The sequence below is a fragment of the Helianthus annuus genome, chromosome 11, assembly GCF_002127325.2.
Source record: "Helianthus annuus cultivar XRQ/B chromosome 11, HanXRQr2.0-SUNRISE, whole genome shotgun sequence".
Taxonomy (NCBI): domain Eukaryota; kingdom Viridiplantae; phylum Streptophyta; class Magnoliopsida; order Asterales; family Asteraceae; genus Helianthus; species Helianthus annuus.
This window is the reverse complement of record NC_035443.2, coordinates 178,700,359-178,721,769: the sequence shown is the minus strand read 5'-3', so window position 1 is coordinate 178,721,769 and position 21,411 is coordinate 178,700,359. Positions and strand designations below refer to the sequence as shown.

General features: G+C 36.9%; 1 protein-coding gene across 1 annotated transcript; it reads right to left on the bottom strand.

Moving 5' to 3' along the window:
* Positions 1–10,632: 10,632 nt before the first annotated feature.
* On the bottom strand, positions 10,633–21,328 carry LOC110891245 (probable LRR receptor-like serine/threonine-protein kinase At1g67720). The gene is made up of 14 exons (XM_022138935.2): positions 20,889–21,328; positions 18,504–19,541; positions 18,287–18,419; positions 16,972–17,043; positions 16,821–16,889; positions 16,658–16,729; positions 16,278–16,346; positions 15,375–15,529; positions 14,783–15,006; positions 13,869–13,995; positions 13,710–13,778; positions 12,172–12,358; positions 11,492–11,627; positions 10,633–11,319 (listed from the first exon to the last, which is right to left on the bottom strand). Exons 1-14 carry the CDS (start codon positions 20,971–20,973, stop codon positions 10,987–10,989), a joined length of 2,769 nt encoding a protein of 922 aa, XP_021994627.1. The 5' UTR covers positions 20,974–21,328; the 3' UTR covers positions 10,633–10,986.
* Positions 21,329–21,411: the final 83 nt, after the last annotated feature.

Sequence of the window (21,411 nt, the reverse complement as noted above, 5' to 3'; positions counted from 1 at the left end):
TATCAAACTTGTATGCTCACCTTTACATTTTATGTATTGACTTTATTTTAACGTATGTGACAGGTGCTTAAGTGGCTAGGATGCTTAGACGTGTGATGATGAAATCGAGGCTAGGAAGAGTCTAGAAACCAAGACAATTTATATTTATATGTTAAATCTGAGCTGTCGGAACATGTTTTGTTTGAAGAATATCTATGCCTGTAATAACTAGATTTATCTTATGGGTCACGGTATGGGACGTGATATTTAAAACTATTTGGTAATAATAGTTGTTATGGAATTTCTTTGAACAATCTGTTTCGCTCAGTGTCGCGCCCCGATGATTCCGCCATCGGTTGGGGTGTGACACGTGGGTTGGCTGAAAACGCCCAAGCCACCACCCCGGGGGCTTGGGATGGGGCGTGGGTTGGGGCGTGGCCCAAGGGGCGGGAGTTTGAAGCCAGGCGTGGGGCGGGCTAGCGATCCTATGTGGCGGGCTCCTATTCGCTTTGTTGGCCATGTCCTATTCGTTTTTTTTAATAAACTGCCAAGCCACACCCCAACTCAAGCCCTGCCATACCCCACGGACACGTCACTCGTGGGGGGCTCGAACTCCACGTATCAACTCATGCCCCCAACCCAAGCCCCACCATACCCCACAGTCGGTTTGATGCGGTAGTGAATGACATGAGGTGACAACTAGGATTTCGTAAAGTATGTTATTTCTATCCCTAAGCCGTGACATGAACATGTTTCTATTTAAGGATGGTAATGGGATTGGTTTGAGTAATCCCAACCTCATACCCGATTATAAAAGTTTGTCATATACTCGGACAAAAACATATTAGGCATCTATCTAGTAATTACTCATCAGATATATCATGTAGCTTATTAAAAATTACCCGTTAGGTAGCCTATAAGCACATAGCATAAATTCGGGCACTAGTGGATGATAAGCCATCCATTTTTTTTTTATCTCATTGTAATTTGTAAACATAAATATATGTAGTTTTATGGGGGCTAATAATGGATATGTGAAATTTTATAGTCCAACTTAGGTCTCCTACATTCACTCATGTACAATTACATCATTTTTTTTTGAAGATATATGCTACTACTACTTGACCCGTATACTTAGGTAGCGTTTGGTATGAAGAAATAGAAGGCGGAATGGAATGGATCATTCTGATGGAATGAAAAGAAACATGTTTGGTTATCATATGGTAATGGAATGGATCATTCCAATGGAATGTAACTTCTTCCAAAAATAACAATTTCCATTCCTTGGTAAGGGGTGTTTATATTTCATTCCTTCAAGGAATGGAAAGAAATATATTATTATTATTATTATTATTATTATTATTTATATTTAAATTATTAATATTAATACTAATATTAATATATATCAAAAGATTTATATTATTATTATTGAGGCAATTATATTTTTGTCATTTTAATACAATTGTGTTTCGTTACTTCGTCTTTTTTTATTTATCAAATTGTACAAAGTAATTTTTCATTTTATTCACATATGAGTAACCAAAATCACAATGGAATGGAATGATTCATTTCATTCTGTTTTCCATTCCATTACTTCGTCCATTTCATTCCCTTGTTCATATATTGACATTGGACTAATGTGCTTTTAAGGCTATAGGGTGTGGTCATGATCCTTATGACTCTCTATATTAGCCCCATGTCACTCACCTCTAATCCATTATCTAAAATCACTACCCTAAGACTGGTGGATGTGGTTTAACACCCCTATGGGCTTTATAGTGCCACATCATATCCATGTATACACCACATAAGCGAGGGATAAAGCACATTGGTTGAAAAGCCCCTCTCAAGCCTCCTTTTGAAACAAAATAAAAAAAAAGAGGAAAAACTCTGATTGGTTGAAAACCTTGGGGCCCACATGCACATGCCAATGGCGCTCGTAACTACGATGGGTCCCCCTCCATAGCGCCCCCTTTAGCGCATAGGAAATGGAGGAGGGGCACTATGGGGCGCCATTGAAGTTGATGTGGCGGGTGGTGGTATACCACACCCCCTGGTCTAAGGCTATGGTCATGACCCAAACCACTATCTCCTTATTTATTTTTGTCTAAAAAAAATGGAAATGAAATCTTGGAAAATGGAAAAGAGAACCAAGATTGTCATGGTTTAATCCATGCAAACCATGGTGGATTAGGCAAGGGGGTGGTGTAGCCTTCCATTCATGTTCCTACATGGCGAATCATGTCCCAACCATGACCCCTACACCCTTCAGTCTAAGAATAAATCAATTACCCAGTCCTATACCCAATTAGCCGACCTCATAATCGTCCCAAATGTTTCAGGTTCAGGTTCAATTGTCATCTTAATTCTATTAGGTATTCCAAAGACTATTGGGAGTGGTTGTTGTGAAACTTTGGTAGTCTGTTCACTCAAAATTGCCTGCCAAATTCATAACCTATTTTGCAATAAGCAATTGCCCAAGTCGGAAATAGGTTTTGGGTTATGAACCGACTTTGATTTGCAAGAATCGATTTAACAATGGATTTGATTTGGGGAATGTTCGATAAATACGAAATGATTTGATTTTTGGAAAAAGATGGAATTGATCTAGGGGGTGTTTGGGATTTGCTTATTTAACTCAAAAAACTTTTTACCAAAAGGATTTATTGACTTATGACTTATCCAAAATGAGTTTTTAAAAAAAGTGTTTGGATGAGTTTATGAGGTGGGAAAAGTTAACAAGTCAATAAGTTATGTTAAAAAGTGTTTGGATGAGCTTATGAGGTGGGACAATGTAATATTTCATGAAAAGTTAAAAGGAGTTTCAAAAAGACAAGTTTTCCTAGCTTTTCAAAATGACTTTTCCACCTTATACAAAAAGTTGTTTAAAAAAGTCTTTTTTCACTTATCCAAACATTATTTTTATTTATTGGTTTTTTCAAAAAGCCAATAAGTCAATAAGTTGTTTCAAAAAGCTAAGCCAAACACCCCTTTAGGATTTTTGGGAACAGGAGATTTCTAATCCAAATATTTTAATTAATTTTTTATTTAAAAATCCATGTTACCAATTGTATAATCCACATAACAAATAGTAACTGGGCTATTAGGTTATGTGTTGTGCTGTTATGGTGTTGGAGAGGGGTGTAGAGACAAGTCAAACTGGCACTTGTGAGTGCTATAAACCGCCCCGTATAGGCATGGATGCTCTTGATGCGAACTTGTTAGCAAGCATGAGAGCAGAACACGAGAGACACAACCAATCTCATTGACACACTTCATACTTCATTAAAATATTTCACTTACCCCCACCATATTTTAAATACTATAAGATCATTACCAGTGCAACTGGCTAAATGCATCCAGACAACTGCTACATTTGATTTCTATAAATGTATAAAAAAACTCTTTTCCTCTCTAACCCTACAAACATATTTACCAATACTTTGATATCTACATCATCACCACCTTGTATATTTTTTTTTATAAATACTCAAATATTTTTATAATTAATTAATACACTTATTTTATTTTCTCATCATTAAAATATTTTTATAATTAATTAATACACTTATTTTATTTTCTCATCATTAAAATATTTTTATAATTAGTACGTAAATAAGATAACTAAAAGTAACTCTAAGCATTATAATTTTAAAACTAAAGATCACTGAATTGTGATTACAATAACACTAAAGATCACTGAATTGTGATGGAGACGTTGTTAAGGAAAACAAAATAAAAAAACTAAAATAAATTTTTTTTGAACAACACCTTTCATTAGAAAAAGCCATAAGCAAATCGCTAAGGCCATCAACACACGACTATTACATGTTAAAATTACACCAATCTTTCCATATAATATTATTATACGTAGATCTATTTCTAATTCAAAAATAGCCCAACGCCTTGATATCTTCTTTTATTTTTGCCACGTTCACACTTTTGTTGGCAAAAATGACTTCGTTCCTAGATTTCCATAGGCACTGCATAGCAGTAAACACAATCGCTTGAATCACCTTATTTTTCTTTTTATCCCCGTAGACATTCTTATGTGTCATGATGACATCTTTAACCGAAAAAGCAAAGATACTCGGCATACTGCACATCGACTAATAAACTCCCAAATAGACAAAGCGATAAAGCAAGATGAAAAAAGATGATCACTATTCTCATCCCCTTCACCGCATAGCTTACATGCCACCGAGTCTATAGTTATGTTTTTTTTTTTTTTTTTTGTAAATCCAACAAGGGTCGGCAGTCTGTCTTGCGCCGCTTTCCATACGAACGTGTTAAGTTTCTTAGGAACCCATGAGTTCCACTTCCACACAAAAAAGAGTCGGCTCCGCTTCAGCTGCAAAAATGTGATTTTTCTCTGAAGCAACCGAGAAGGAACTCGACTGATCGATTGCCCATCTCCATTGATCTTCGTTGCCGGATAAAGCCACTTGTCGCAATAGGTTCAATAAATCAGCAAACTCCATGCTTTCCATCTGATTAAAAGTCGATCTTTTCCACCTCCAACTAAAATACTTTACATCCCAAAATTGTGAATGAATCAGATGCAAGTTTTTATTAAGTGATGGCCCACATACTTTGTAAATACACCGCACGTAATGACGAACATGTTGTGAAAATCCATCCCCTCCAATGCAACCCATAGAAATGCTTGTCCATGTCAGCCAAATGTGGAGTGGAGTTAAATGCACTGCATTGCATTGTTGATGGTCTAATACATGTATAGTAAGTGTGATTGGTGACCCAACCTATGTGACACCTACATGATGCGCTCTTTATAGAAATCAATAATATTAGAAATTGCGCTCTTTATAGGTAACCCCACCTATATGACACCTACATGTGGTGTGATAAGTGTCACTCACCACAAAACATATCGTCTTGATCGATATTAAAAATTAGCGACTTTATAGAGATTAAAAATTGATTAACCTACTCTAAAATTTTCCAATTTTCAAGTTAGCCTATGAGAAAAAGATATATGTGAAAAAAAAGTATGTTGCTATTTTATGGGAAAATTGTCATTCTTAATTACATTGGATATTCCAACGACTATGGTGAGAGGTTGTTGTGAAACTTTGGTAGTCTGTTCGCTCAAAATTGTGTGCCAATGTCAGAACCTATTTTGCAAGAAGCGATTGCCTAAGTCGGAAATAGGCTTTGGGTTATGAACCGACTTTGATTTGCAAGAATCGATTTAACAATGGATTTGATTTGGGGAGTGTTTGATAAATACGAAATGATTTGATTTTTGGAAACGGATGGAATTGATTCACGGGGTGTTTGGGATTGCTTATTTAACTAAAAAAAACTTTTTGCCAAAAGGACTTATTGACTTATCACTTATCCACAATGAGTTTTTAAAAAAGTGTTTGGATGAGCTTATGAGATGGAAAAGGTCAATAAGTCAATAAGTTGTTTTAAAAAGTGTTTGAATGAGCTTATGAGGTAAGACAATGTAATATTTCATGAAAAGATAAAAGGAGTTTCAAAAAGCCATGTTTTCATAGCTTTTCAAAATGACTTTTCCACCTTATAAAAAAAGTTCTTTTCACTTATCCAAACATTATTTTTACTTATTGCTTTTTTCAAAAAGCCAATAAGTCAATAAGTTGTTTCAAAAAGCTAAGTGAAACACCCCCTTAGGATTTTTGGGAACCGGAGATTTGTAATCCAAATATTTTAATTATTTTTTTTATTTAAAAATCCATTTCACCAATTGTAAAATCCACATAACAAATAGTAACTTGACTATTAGGTTATGTGTTGTGCCGTTGGAGTGGGGTGTAGAGAAAAGTTAAATTGGCACTTGCGGGAGCTATAAACTGACCCGTCTAGGCGTGAATGCTCTTGATGTGAACTTGTTAGCAGCCTAGCAGGTATGAGAGCATAACACGAGAGACACAACCAATCTCATTGACACACTTCATACTTCATTCAAAAATTTCACTTACCCCACTATATTTTAAATACTATAAGACCATTACAGTGTAATTGGAGGCAGCTCTCACATCAGATTTCTATAAATGCATAAAAAAATACTCATTTCATCTCTAAGGTTGGAGGGTGTGGGATGGAGCCCCTAGGGGCTTTATCAGGACACGTCAGCGCCACCTAGGATCCACATCAGCCAGAGGGCTTTATCACACCTTTTTTAACTTGCAGGGTGGGAGATAACGCCCCCTGTTAAAAAAATTAAAAAAATGTTATTGGATAAAATAAAGTGGACCCCACCTGCCCCCTCTCTTCTTCCTCGTTACCATGGTAAAGCCCCATCAATGGCGCCCTGGTTTGACTAGCAAGGTGTGTGTGGTGGCGCCAAGGGGGGCGCTATGGGTGGTGATGTGGCATGGTGGCACCCCCCATACCCTTCGGCGTAACCCTACAAACATATTTACCAATACTTTGATATCTACATCATCACCACCTTTTATATCTATTTTTTATAAATACTCAAATATTTTTATAATTAATTAATACACTTATTTTATTTTCTCATCATTGAAATATTTTTATAATTAGTACGGAAATAAGATAACTAAAAATAACTCTCAGCATTATAATTTTAAAAGTAAAATACTAAAGATCACTGAATTGTGATTACAATTTTAAAAGTAAAACACTAAAGATCACTGAATTGTGATGGAGACGTTGTGAAGGAAAACAAAATAAAAAAAAAAAACTAATTTTTTTTAACAACAACTTTCATTACAAAAGTCATAAGCAAATCGCTAAGGCTATTAACACGTAGATCTGTTTCTAATCCAAAAATAGCCCAATGCCTTGATATCTTTTTTTATTTTTGCCACGTTCACACTTTTGTTGGCAAAGATGACTTTGTTCCTAAATTTCCATAGGCACCACACAGCCGTAAACACAATCGCTTGAATCGCCATATTTTTCTTGTTATCCCCATAGATATTCTTATGTGCCATGATGATGTCTTTTACCGACAAAGCAAGATGAGAAAAGATGATCACTATTCTCATCCCCTTCACCGCATAGCTTACATGCCACCGAGTCTATAGTTATGTTTCTTTCTTTCTTTTTTTTTTTTTTTGCAAAGCCAACAAGGGTCGGCAGTCTGTCTTGCGCCGCTTTCCATACGAACGTGTTAAGTTTCTTAGGAACCCATGAGTTCCACTTCCACACAAAAAGAGTCGGCTCCGCTTCAGCTGCAAAAATGTGATTTTTCACTGAAGCAACCGAGAAGGAACTCGACTGATCGATTGCCCATCTCCATTGATCTTCGTTGCCGGATAAAGCCACCTGGTCGCAATAGATTCAGTAAATCAGCAAACTCCATGCTCTCTATCTGATTAAAAGTCGACCGTTGCCACCTCCGACTAAAATACTTTACATCCCAAAAATTGTGAATGAATCAGATACACAAGTACACAATGAACGAAAACAAAACAATAGAAATAGTTTTTATTAAGTGATGGTCCACATACTTTGTAAATACACCGCACGTAATGACGAACATATTGTCAAAAATCCATCCCCTCCAATGCACCCCATAGAAATGCTTGTCCATGTCAGCCAAATGCAGAGTTAAATGCACTGCTTCGCTGATAGTCTAATACATGTATAGTAAGTGTGATAGGTGACCCTACCTATGTGACACTTACATGATGCGCTCTTTATATAGAAATAAAAAATATTAGAAATTGTGCTCTTTGTAGGTGACCCCACCTATGTGACACCTACATGTGGTGTGATAAGTGTCACACTCACCACAAAACATATCGTCTTAAACGATATTAGAAATTGACGACTTTATAGAGATTAAAAAATTTGATTAACCTACTCTAAAATTTTCCAATTTTCAAGTTAGCCTATGAGTAAAAGATATGTGGAAAAAAAAAAGTCGGCATTTAATAAGCTATTGATAATAAACAACTATAAAAAAAAGCTTATAACAATAAAATATTATTAAAAATCAAGTGATTTTCATGGTTTCACGAAATCTTAGTAGTTAAGGTTAGAAAAAAGTTGTCACCAAGTTTGAAGTCAGTTGTTTTTTTCTTCATTGCTATGTTATTTTATCCGTTTTATTATTTTACTTCAATTGCTTGGCGGTGGTCCCCCAAAAGTGATGGCATTTTTTCTGTTAAATCAGTGAAACAGTTGTGTCATTCGGACAGAGTCGCGAATCAAAATTTCGTTATGGTTTGGAGTGACTGGGTGCCCGATAAATGTAATATTCATACGTTGAGAGCTGAGATGGAAAAGATCCCGACCAAGGTCGCGTTAAAGACGAGGAACATCATTCAAGGAGATCCTATTTGTCCTCTGTGTTCTGCCGCGGATGAAACTGCGGAACACCTCTTTACCGCCTGTTATATTGCAGCGATCGTTTGGAATGCGGTAAGTGAATGGTGCAGGATTCCATCCATTTTTGCTTTTTCAATTAAGGACATTCTCTGTTTTCATAATTCCATTCCGGTTTCGAATAAGAAAAGGGAGGCGGTGCACGGTCTCATTATCATCACCTGCTGGAGTCTTTGGCGAGCTAGGAACAAGTTAATTTTTGCTAATAGTCCGGTAAGGATCGATAGGATTATCAGTGAAATAAAGGCGCTAGGCTTTTTATGGTTCTCGAATAGATCTAAGCATAAAGGGATTTCCTGGGAGGAGTGGGCTTCCTTTATAAATATGTAATTGTTTTATGTTTTTTGGTTGGCCCGGTTTGGGTCGGCCGGTTGTGAATGAAGTTTACTTTTCAAAAAAAATCTAATTTATCTGTTTAGTCATTTAATATGTACCTCATGTAAAGGGTAGTTATGTCTTTTAACCTTTAATAAAAAATGGTTGTTAATTGAAGAATTGTTGGTCAAGCCTTTGATATAGAAAGAGTTGGCCCAGTTGGGGTATTTTCTTTATAATAAATCCAATAAATTTTGTAATCTCAAGTATAACAAACAAAACAGTGGCATGTAGTGTACAAGCAGGGTAGCATGAGCAACTTTGTAAGCAAAGTGTAGAATTAGTGCAAAAAATAATATTTTCTCTTCGCTTTATGTATCGGAGATACTCCTGAGTAAATATTAAGATACCCTTATGTCCATAAAACTTTTTGAGATACCCTGATCTTGTCTTTTAAATCCACCACTAAAACAAAACATAGAAAAAAAAAACAAAAATAAAATTTTAAATTTATATACGTACTTCATGCCTTATTTTCATGACTTTTTTGAAAAAAAAAAGATATCTCATTAACTCATATTTCTAGATCATATTTATGAACGTAAATTTGTGTAACTTTAATAAAAACCCAAAATCGTCTAACTTCAATAAATTTATATCATTAATTCACTATCTTTTTTTTTTTAAAGGTAAACTTCAATAAAAACCGGCCGGCCTGACAAAAAAGCGCAGGACCGCACCCAACCCAATTACAACATGTACAAAGGGGACTTACACCAATCACTCCAAACTAAGTTACAATGTTTGGACCTACTTTTAAGCCAAAAGAAACTAAGACCCTTCACCTCCCCAAAGATATCGGCAACATCACCTCTACCGTTAGAGAAGATCTTCGAATTCCTAGCTTTCCATAAACACCAACATGTCACCAAGGAGCTGTTTGTTTACCTCTTAATGAGACTCTTAATGGTCCAGACCTCTTACTGGTTCAACACTTTAATGGTTCAGACTGTTTGTTTCACGAGCAGATGTCTGAATGGTTCAGACATTTGCCTCTGAATGGTTAAGCATTATACAAAGTCTGGATGGTTAAGACCTCTAATCTGAATTGGTCAGACATTTGCCTCCGAACGGTTAAGCATTATACAGAGTCTGGATGGTTAAGACCTCTAATCTGAATTGGTCAGACATTTGCCTCCGAACGGTTAACCATTATACAGACTCTTAATGGTTCAGACCTCTTACTGGTTCAGCACTTAATGGTTCAGAACTTTTACTGGTTCAGTACTTAACCATTTAGATGTTCCCAAACAGCCCCCAACACTATCCACGGATAATTTCCTTAGCCATCGAGTTACCGCCACAGTTTTTATGGATTTACAGCAAATCCGTGAACGAGAAAGCATAAATCTGAGGGAGATTGGCCCAACCACTTATACTATTCCATAACCGATTAGAAGTAGCACATGCCGTGAATAGGTGATCCACGGATTCAAGCACCTCCCCACAGAAAACACACTCTTCAGGGCCAACCGAAATGTTTCTTCTAGCCAAAGCTTGCTTCGTCGGGATTCAATCGAGAACCGCCCTCCATTAATTCACTATCTAACTCGTATTTTTTTAAAGTAGTATGATAAATACCCTACATAAATTATTCATATTAGATTTCATACTACTAAAATTATGAAAATAACGCATGAAATACGTATATAAATTGCAAAGTTTAAAGTTATTGGATTTTTTATTAAAAAAAAAACACATCAACTCTTTCCATATTAAAGGATTGACTAACAAATCACTTCTTTATAGATTGAAGGTTGAAAGACGAAAATACCCTCACCTGCACATAAAGTATAAAACGGATAAATTGAATGGTGTTAGACAAGTGAAATGAAACCGCAACAAAATGAAACGCATGATGTCGAAATAACAAGATTTAAGAAATTTAAATTGAAATAACAAAACCTATCAAACCAGATGGACAAAAAAGAAAAAAAAAAAAAAACACTTACCTAATGATAATTGCTACACAATAAATAAATAAATTTGAATACAAGCATCACTACAAATAAATTTGCAACTATTGGCCCACAGAAACACCAAATCTACACCCAACCCCTTACAACTAAAAAAACTTACAAAATGATCCAAAAATCACCTCCAAATGCCCCCCAAAATAATAATAATAAAAAAAAAAAACTAAAAAAGAAAATAACACCAAACCATCATCCTAACTACTACTCTAAACCCAACCTTCCAAAAACCTCACAACTTCTTTTTTGTTTTTTGAAAAGTTATATTTTTAAACATCTGACAATTAAAGATGTGTAACGAAACCGATTCTTAACGTGCACCAGGTCGAGTAAACGACTCATCAATCGACAAATCTTGACCGTTAGCCATTAGATCAAGCGATCCCATGTTCAAAATGGAATGCCTTGATACTTCACCAGAACTGCGTTCTCGTGCAGCAGCCGTTTCCACTCCCTTTTCTATCAAGATCGCGTCTTGTATTTCCTTAATAACTTCAGACATCGAAGGTCTCATGTTCCCGTGCGGTTGCACACACATCAAAGCTTTTTCGGCTATCTTCCACATTGATTGGATGTCGTATTCATTACCGAGCGCTGGATCAATGATTCCTTGAATGTCCCCATTCTCTATATGCATCTTCGCCTGTCATCGTATCAATACAATCATTTGTGTTTGTTTAAAACGGGTCGGGTCGGGCCAACCAAACTATCATCGTATCCATACAATTATTTGTGTTTGTTTAAAACGGGTCGGGTCGACCAACCAAACTGTAATAAAAGGGTTCCTAGCGGCAAGGGATGTTAAATGGACTTACCCATTGAACGATGTTACGGCAATTTATACCAAAGTTTACGTTTGAAATCGCTTCTTGACCCGAGATTAGTTCGAGAAGGATGACCCCAAAACTATAGATATCGGTTTTGTCTGTTAATCGGTTTGAAATATAGTACCTACAATGCACAAAAAATAGGTGGTTTTAACAAAAAAAAAAAAAAAAAAAGAAATGAGTAAAATGCCATTTTCGTCCATGAGGTTTGGTTAGTTTTGCGACTTTCGTTCAAAGGTTTGTTTTTCCGCACCTGCACCCAAAAGGTTAGGAGGAATCTTGCCATTTTCATCCGGCTTGTTAACTCCATCCGTTTTTTCCGTCAGGTCAGGGGTATTTCCGTCTTTTTTGTTAACTTAAAGGGCAACTTGATCTTTTTCAAGTTATGTAAAAAGACTTAAAACCCTGAAAAAGACCGAATTGCCCTTTAAGTTAACAAAAAGACGGAAATACCCCTGACATAACGGAGAAAAATGGATGGAGTTAACGAGCCGGATGAAAATGGCAAGATTTCTAACCTTTTGGATCCATATGCAGAAAAACAAACTTTGGATGAAAGTCGCAAAACTGGCCAAACCTCAGGGACGAAAATGACATTTTACTAAAAAAACACACTCGAAAGTGGTTCAATTTTAATGGGACATCCGAAAATGGGAAGTGTTACTTACTCAGGATCAAGATAGCCAACGGTGCCACGAACGATGCTTGATACATGTGAAGTCCCATCAATTGCAAGCTTCGAGAGGCCAAAATCGGATACTTTAGCCCTCATGTTCTTATCAAGAAGAATGTTGCTTGTTTTCAAGTCTCTATGAATGATGGAAGGGACACAACCAGTATGAAGGTACTCAATCCCTAAACAAATTCATCAAACAACCAAATTAGTATATGTATCCACAAAGAAATGTTGATTCCTCTCCAACTAGACTTCTTCAAATGATTGGAACTTGTTTAGAACTAGGTGATGCCCCGCCCGCGTTGCGGGGCGATGGCCGAATAATTCTCAACCAATTAAAAAAACAGTACTATAGTTGTAGAAAAAAAAGTAAAAAGAGTGTTAGGCAGCTCTTTGACCATAGGCAAAATGGTAATTTTAAACAGGGGCAAATTCGTATTTTTTAACTGGGGGTAAAATCGTAACATACCGGGCCAATGTGGGAGTGCCATGCAGCAGCCTGACACTATTCCCCCACACACCTTTTAAAGAAACCAAAACGATGGCAATACTGTATTTTTTAACTAAGGGAAAAATTGTAATTTTTGATGGGGTAAAATTGTAATTTACCAAAAATTGTATTTTTAAAATTGTATCCACAAAGAAATCTTGATTCCTCTCCAACTAGACTTCTTCAAATGATTGGAACTTGTTTAGAATAGGACAAGTTTAGGGTTGTTCAAATTGCTCAACGCTCGCTGGGAATTTTCTCGTTCGATTCAACTCGATTCAGATTGGTTAGGTTTGTAAACGAAAGGAGCACGAGCAAAGGTCCGCTCGGTTCGGTTTGGCTCATTTGGTTAACGATTCAGCTCAATTTCTCTCGATAGAACCAGTTTGACTGTTTTTTTCCTAGTTATTTGTTACATTTATACTTGTTATGTGTTAAATTTATACATGTGTTCTAATTGGACGAAACCTCAGGGATGATAATTGCACTTCACTCTAATTAATAACACCCCATCGTCACTTTCCTATTTTGTTCTGCGAGACTGTGATGCTCGCTACACGGCACACGCTCGACGTTCGCTCGAAAAAATGCTTGGATCGAAAGACGCTCGTTCGAATTTGGCTCAGTTGAAAAAACGCCGGGTCGGTTCGGTTTGGTTTGTAAACGAACCGAGTACGAGCAAAGGTCAGATCGGTTCGGTCTGGCTCGTGAACAGCACTAGACAAGTTACACAATATAGCAACATACTTTGGTCTTTGTACTTGCTTTTGTTCTATTTAGATCCTTGTACTTGATTTTGTTCCGATTTGGTCTATGTTTTCAGTTCTATAGTGGTAGAAGTATCTTTTGGCTATTTTTGTTCAATATTCGTAAATCGTAATATAAAGCAAATGTCTTTTTCTTCGTGCAAAGACGGAGGCACCTTTTAATGACAAGTATGTTGCGATTTTATGCAATTTTCCCTTTATAATAGCTTAGAACTCATGAATTCTAATATGAAATGAACAAGAAACAAAATATTGATTTCCAAGAAAGCAAACCTTTGGCAGACTCTTCGGCAATCTCGAGTCGCTTGAGCCATTTAATCCCTCGTTCCCTAGCCAAAGGTCCTAAATTTTAACGAAAAAGATTCATTATCACAGCAGAAAACCTAAAGTTCGAATCGGATCAAGAACATAATAAGATTAAAAGAACCAAACCGTATAGATGTTCTTTGAGTGTTCCATTATGCATGAACTCGTAAACAAGAATATCCTTCCCTTCTTCTTGGCAAAAGCCTAGAAACTGTACTAGGTTTCTATGATGGATTCGCGAAAGAAGGCTCACCTTAATCAAACAAAAAAAAAAAACCATACAAATAAAACAATCAGGAACAGCTTGTTGTAGCAAGTAGAGTGCTAAACGGGTCGTGTTCGCAGGTTGGCGTGTTATGGACTAATACCATTGCAAGGTATGGGACTTGTCCCACATCGGTTGTATGGGCAACCAATGTAGGGTTTATATACCAAATGGGCTCTTTCACCCACCAGACTAGTCTTTTGGGTTGTGTTCTCCTGTTTGGTATGTAACATGGCGGGTTCAACCCGACCAGAACCCAAAAATTTAGATGAACCCGAACACTACCCGAACCCAAAAATTGTGTCATACATATGAACCCGAACACGACCTGAGTATTCGTGGCTTGACCCGAAAACGACCCGTTCAACCCGATTTTTTTTTTTTTTTTTTTTTTTTTTGCGATTTAGTATATTAATATTAAAATTTTACTTAAAAGAACACAAATGTATATAATACAATTACATTTTAATTACAAAATCTTGTATCAGTTTCTCTTTTTAGGTTATAGTTATGGCATAAAATACATACCCAATTTAACAAATGACATAAAACATATTGTAAAAAAAATAACATTTAATATAAATGGGTTAAACGGGTCAACCCGCCAACCTGGTGGGGTTGACAAGAACCCGACCCGTTTAGCTAAATGGATTTGCGGGTTCAACCTAGAACTGACCCGAACCTATTTAGACTAAACCCAAACCCGCGAATTTCGTGTTAGGTTCGTGTCGTGTTTTCAGGTCGTGTTAGAAATTCACACCCCTACAAAAGTTACCTCATTTGCAAACTCTTTCTTGCCCTGATAAACATTATTATTTTCAAGTATTTTGACGGCAATTTCCCTTCCGTCATTTAATTTTCCGTAATAAACGGTGCCGTATCCTCCCGAGCCAACTTTGTTTTCGAAATTCTTTGTGGCGTTTCGTAGTTCAGATAATGTGAAGCTTTGAGCAGCTTCCGTTGCTGCATTGGTCGTAACAGGCATGCCGCGTTTGGGCTCTGATAAGAAAAAGTAAAAACCAACCTACAATATGTTAGAAAAAATAAAGTACACAGATGGTCCCTGTGGTTTACCGAAATTTTGGATATGGTCCCTAGCTTTCCAAAAGTACACGGATAGTCCCTGTGGTTTGCCCTTTGTAACGCATTTTCGTCCTTAACTTGGACCTGCTAAAACCTTTAGATTTGTTGGTTGGGGACTAAGTGCGTTACAAAGCGCAAACCAAAGGGACCATCCGTGTACTTTTGGAAAGCTAGGGACTAAATCCAAAATTTTCAAAACGCAAATCCAAACACCCCTAGCGTTGTGCTTTAGTTGTTGTACCATTAGCATGAAAAGCATCTAAATACATGTTCCATGAGCTTACCTGTTTTGGAATATTTCTTTCGTTTGCGAAGGAGTAGACACGAAGTTAAGAACCCTAAGAAAAGGGCAGAAGCCCCGATCACGACGCCAATAATTATGTTTCTATTCCGTCTCCCTCCGTTACTTCCTTTGTTAAGACCGGCATTTCCCGTGTAGCTGAAAAGATTAAAAAACATAAAAACCTGGGCTGCAAACGAACCGAACGAACACGTGTTCGTTTGATAAGGAAATAATGGTGTTCACGAACTGTTCATGAACACTTCCCGAAATAGAGATTTGATGTTCCTGTTCGTTCATTAAGTAAACGAACGTGTTTGTGTTCGTTCGTTAATTTTAGGTAACGAATGCAAACGACCGCAAATAAATGTTAATGAACACAAATGAACACCAAACGAACACAACCAAACGTTCATGAACAGAAACAAACATATATTAAAAGGTAAGTAATATGGAATACACTAATATTTATTAAATATTTGATTAGTGGGAATTTTGAAGTATTTAAATAAAATATAAAAATTAAAAACCCCTAATGAACTATCGAACACAAAAGAACGAACATAAACGAATACGTTACCGAACGTTCATGAACATAAATTAATGAACGCAGCCTCTGTTCATGTTCGTTCATTTAACAAAACAAATGAAATTTCTAGTTCGTGTTCATTCACTTATTAAACGAACACAAACGAACTTCCTGCCGAACGGTTCACGAACTGTTCACTGAAAGTTCAGTTCGTTTGCAGCCCTAATAAAACCCACATATAAGATGATATAAGTTTGACCTTAAAAGTCAAAAGTGCATGTGATAAGAATCTTTTGACTTTTAAACAACAGGAAGTCGATCATATTTTTTCAAAAAAAAAAAAAAAGCAGAGTAATGAAGCAAGAAAGAAATACTCACTTTAACACTATATTCTTGTTCAGAAGACCGGACGAGACTTCTCCGGTTAACAAGTTATTTTGTACATACCTGTATTCATTATATCCATCAGGAAAAACAAATGCAATATGAACTAGTCACATGTTTGACTTCAGTGGCGAAGCTTGAGATTTCCGACCGGAGGGTCGAAAACGTATATACCAAAATATTTCTATAAACCAGGGGGTCAAAAACGTATATACCCAAAAATTTCTATACGCAAACTACATACTCTCCACTACTGAACGAAAAGTTCAGGGGGTCGGCCGCCCCCTCCTGCCCCTATTTTCTTTTGATTTGCAACTAAACTATTAAACGATAAAAGCGTAGTCTAGACACAAATGAAATAACAATTTACTCACAGTTGACTTAAGTTAGGCAGGTCAGCTAATGAGGACGGCAAGTCGCCACTCAGCTGATTGTTCTCCAGATGTCTGCAAAGACAAAATTTACGAGTTAAAATTAGCAAAAAAATGAATAAATAAACCGAAAGGTGTAAGGTTAAAAATATAAAGTGTGGGTTACATGATCTTTAAATTTGGGCATCCGGTAAAATCAGGAATCGGACCCGTGAGTGCATTCCCATCAAGCCACCTAACGTAAAATTTAATATGGTCAAACACTTTTATCCATTCGTAAATGCCAAACAAACCTCATTGAAAAGACCGATACTTACAACTGTTCTAAGCTGGTCAACTTGGTCAATTCCGAAGGAATGCTTCCGGTCAAGTTCTTGCCAGACAATTTTCTGCGTAAAATGTGAGAAAACTCGTCACATAACGTAACACTTGTCTTGAAATGTTTTGATTCCAAAAAGAGTTCTTATTCAAACAAAGTTATAATTCAAATAGCAAATAAAAGCCAAAAGGAATATCATATACTCCACTTGTTCATGAAAAGAGTAAAATGCCATTTTCGTCCCTGCGGTATGGCCAGTTTTGCGACTTTCTTCCAAAGGTTTGTTTTTCGCGTTTGGATCCAAAAGGTATGAATTCTTGCCATTTTTATCCGGCCCGTTAACTCCATCCATTTTTCTCCGTTAAGTCGGAGGTATTTCCGTCTTTTTTGCTAACTTAAAGGGCAATTCGGTCTTTTTAATTTTAGAGTGAATTTCAAGGATTGTCCTTTATCTTTATACCCATTTTCAGGCGTTCTCCTTTATGTTCAAAATTGACGAGTTTTGTCCTTTATGTTTTCATATCATACACGTTTTGTCCTTTAGGCCTAACCCAGTTAGTTTTTTCAGTTAAATTTGGTCATATGCTTTGCACATGAGGGCATTTTTGTCAATTCAAAGGTAAGTTCAACGGCAGATTTACAGCTCAAAGCTTCTGCAACCTTTGAATTGACAAAAATGCCCTCATGTGCAAAGCACATGACCAAATTTAACTGAAAAAACTAACTGAGTTAGGTCTAAAGGACAAAACGTGTATGATATGAAAACATAAAGGATAAAATTCGTCGAGTTTGAACATAAAGGGCAGCGCCTGAAAATGAGTATAAAGATAAAGGACAATCCTTGAAATTCACTCTTAATTTTATGTAAAAAGACCGAATACCCCTGAAAAAGACCGAATTGCCCTTTAAGTTAACAAAAAAGACAGAAATACCCTCAACTTAACAGAGTTAACGAGCCGGATGAAAATGGCAAGATTTCAAAACTTTTGGATCCAGATGCGGAAAAACAAACCTTCGGACGAAAGTCGCAAAACTGGCCAAACCTCAGGGACGAAAATGGCATTTTGCTCTCATGAAAACTACAACACTTTCTATTTTAGGATGGATCTAAATTTAATGACATAAAAAGTAATCAACTTTTCTCAAATTTCTATTTTTGGCGATAAGTATTTTCTCACTTGTAAAAAGATTCAACTTTCATTTGTTATGTATTTTAAAACTTCCTATCAAGATTAAAGAAAGTTTTTTTTTTTTTTTTTTTTTTTTTTTTTTTTTTTTTTTTTGAGCAATGAAAGAAAGTTAAAAAAATATACACTGAGATAATCTTCGGTTCACTGTCGGAACTACACTCCACCCACGACCACGCAACCGGCAAACACGGATCACCACCTTCTTGAGCCCAATCCAACGACATGTAACCCGATACTAAACTCGCAGCCACCGCTCCTACAAATCAAAGAAGCTCCCAAAAATATTAGATATCATGAACAATTTTCGTCAATTAAATCCGAAAAACTTTGGTTCACTCACCATCGAAAGACCCGTCACTTATTTTCAAATATCTACTAATCTCAATTGCATTAACAAGAGGCCCTTGAGTAGAATCATACGTTTTCCCAAACTTAAAAGACAAAACAAATGGAAGCGATATGTTTTCAAATCCTGGCTCGTACAAACGGTGCGTCCCCTGAGCGTTTTCTTGGATATTAACAACCGCTTTAGTGAGTTCCGGTGCTCCGGGAAGAACCAACCGGAACTTTCTAGTCTCGGTGGGATCCAAATCTTCGATTTCAGCGAAGTAAGTATACGCCCAACCGTATCCCGGAAACCCGTCCAAATTCATGCGATAAGTCAACGTTCCGTTTCTTCCCACGACAGCTGTCTGCATAACTTTCTCCGGTGGCTGCTCGTCTTTTCGGGTATCGATTGGTAAATTTGTCGATATTCTATCGGTTCCCGCAGCCACGTCGACAAGATAATTCGCTTTTTTTACCAAATCCGATTCCCATATTCTATCAAACGGGTCATCCGGGTACCTGATCGGATCTTCGTTTTCCGCACCGAAGTTGATTCTTGCAGACACACCAAGAAAGAACTGGTTTTCAAACGGTGTAAGGTAAATCGACCCGTTAAACGGCCGGAGCTCGAGCGTAGAAATAAACGGCTGCCCGGTTGTAGCATTCGATAAACAGACACTCACAGTCGGTTCAGAAGCCAAAAAGATTAGTTCTTGAGACTCGATAACGTTAGCGTCGGAAATGACGATCGTAGCCCAACGAGTGGGTCCCATGGAAATGTCGAACTTCGGGTACACGTTATTGTTATCGAAATTGCCGTACAAGAATGTTGCTCTAATGAGGTACCTAGTCCTGCTTTTAACGTCAAGTGTGTAACAATATTTTCTGTTATCTGCTGGAAAATATCTGACGGTTTGATATTGTTGTCTTGTTTCGTTTGTGACTGAGATGTTAGTTGTGATCCCGTAAATGATTTGACTATCGGGAGTCCAGTCAAGGCCGAGATTGTCTGTAAAATTGCTTTGACCACCACAGTCAAAACTTATAAAACCTGTTTGGAAGCAAAAATGAACATATAATTAGATAGAGAAAACATTTGCCATTTTTTTTTTGGGGGGGGGGGGGGGGGGGGGAACTTTCAACCTGTTAGACCCATTCGGCATATTTTCTTTTGACCCGTTGGAGTTGAAACATAACTGGCAAGCGAGCTCTTTGGCTTTGCGACTTTGACTACTATGATTTAGGGGTGAGCAAAAGGAAAAACCCGACCCGAGATCCGATCAAACATAAAATACAGAACCGATTCACTACCCTAAATATAGGGTCGGTTCCGGTCCATAGGTCCAAATCGGGTTTCACTGTGAAAAGAACCGAGAACCGACCCGACCCGATTCTATATGAAAAATTGGAACCGATCTAAATACCTAGGTACTTGGGTTCGGGTCGGGTTGGGTATTTTTTCGGTTCGGTTCTTGGTTATTTTCGGTCCGGACCTAAACTTGCTCACCCCTATGATTACTTGCTCACCCCTATGATTACATCTTTTTTTATCACACCATATAAATTGGCCCCTCAATGAGAAAATAACAAATGATGAACAAAAAACAAACTAAACTTTTATAAGCAGTTGACATAACAAACTAATTAGTGAGATAAGTGTGAAATTACTTAATTGTCCCTAACTTCAAAAATCTAATTACTTAATATGATTAATCAAACCAAAATGATTTGTATATGTGAAATCACATCCAAACATCCCTTTACACATCAAGATTCAATCATTAAACACATAGAACAAGAATAAGAACACTAAAAACAATAGCAAAATCAAGGTTGAACAAGATTCATGTCTAATCCCCCCCCCCCCCAAGTTTTTTTTGAACGGCAAATTTGGATCACTGACGGATCACTGGAATATCATCGTGCCACCAGCGAAACCACCCGATCATATCCATCTCCACTAGGCATAATGCTTATACACCAATTCAGGAGAAAACCCAATAAATATGGGAAACCCACCCCCCCCCCCCCCAAATTAGGGCACAGTTTCAAACCCAAAACTTTCTTGATATGATATCCCAATACTTAGCCTTAAATGTTACAACTTTCATACCTAAATGGCTAAATCCATGCACTTTACATAATTACATACAAAACCCACAAATAAATCACCCAAACAAGAAACAAAAAATGAAAAAGATTGAAACTTTAACTCTTCAAGAGACACAACCCCCACAAGAATCTTGAAACCCATCAAGAAAATATCAAATTCTACCACAAATTCATTTAAAGAAGCCACTAAACTCAAAGAAAACAAGAACCCACATGCATACCATCAACAAAGTGAGATATATGCATATATATGTATAGAGAGAGAAAGAGAAGAGATAGAGAGAACCTGGAATCTGAGCAGTGGTAAGGTCAAAACTGAGAACAAGAACAAAGAACAAGAGTAACAAGAAGAAGAAAAGATCAGTCTCCATATGGCTTCTTCACTATCTTTGCCCCCCCAAAAAAAGCAAACAATAAGTCTAAGAGAAGATTAAAAGAAGTTAAAAGAAGAAGAGGGTGACTGCATTATTATAATTTATAACCCAATGGATGAAAATTGAAAAATATAGTGGTGTTTGAGAAACTAAATGAAGAACTTAAAGGGTTGTTTTTGTCTAATTAGCATGAAAAAGATTGATGATCTTGTGTTTATTCCTTGAAGATGTGAGATGAGAGGGGTTAGTTTTGGGTGATGGTGATGAAAAAAAGTGGAATGCAGGGAAAGAAGGTCACTTTAATGGCCACTGAGTGAGGGGCTCCCAACATGAAACCATGTGGCGCCTACTCAAACGGTGCATTTTTTTATGTTTGACAAATTCCGATTATATGGGTGATTTTACACAGCGCGGTAACCCGACCCGTCACTGATG

Excerpts from the sequence above, each read along its gene's own strand:
- LOC110891245 (XM_022138935.2), bottom strand. The coding sequence starts at position 20,973 with ATGGAGACTGATCTTTTCTTCTTCTTGTTACTCTTGTTCTTTGTTCTT. Across the intron at positions 19,542-20,888 it reads TACCACTGCTCAGATTCCAG|GTTTTATAAGTTTTGACTGT; the intron begins GTTCTCTCTATC and ends GCTTCCAAACAG. Across the intron at positions 11,320-11,491 it reads GCCGTAACATCGTTCAATGG|GCGAAGATGCATATAGAGAA; the intron begins GTAAGTCCATTT and ends ATACGATGACAG.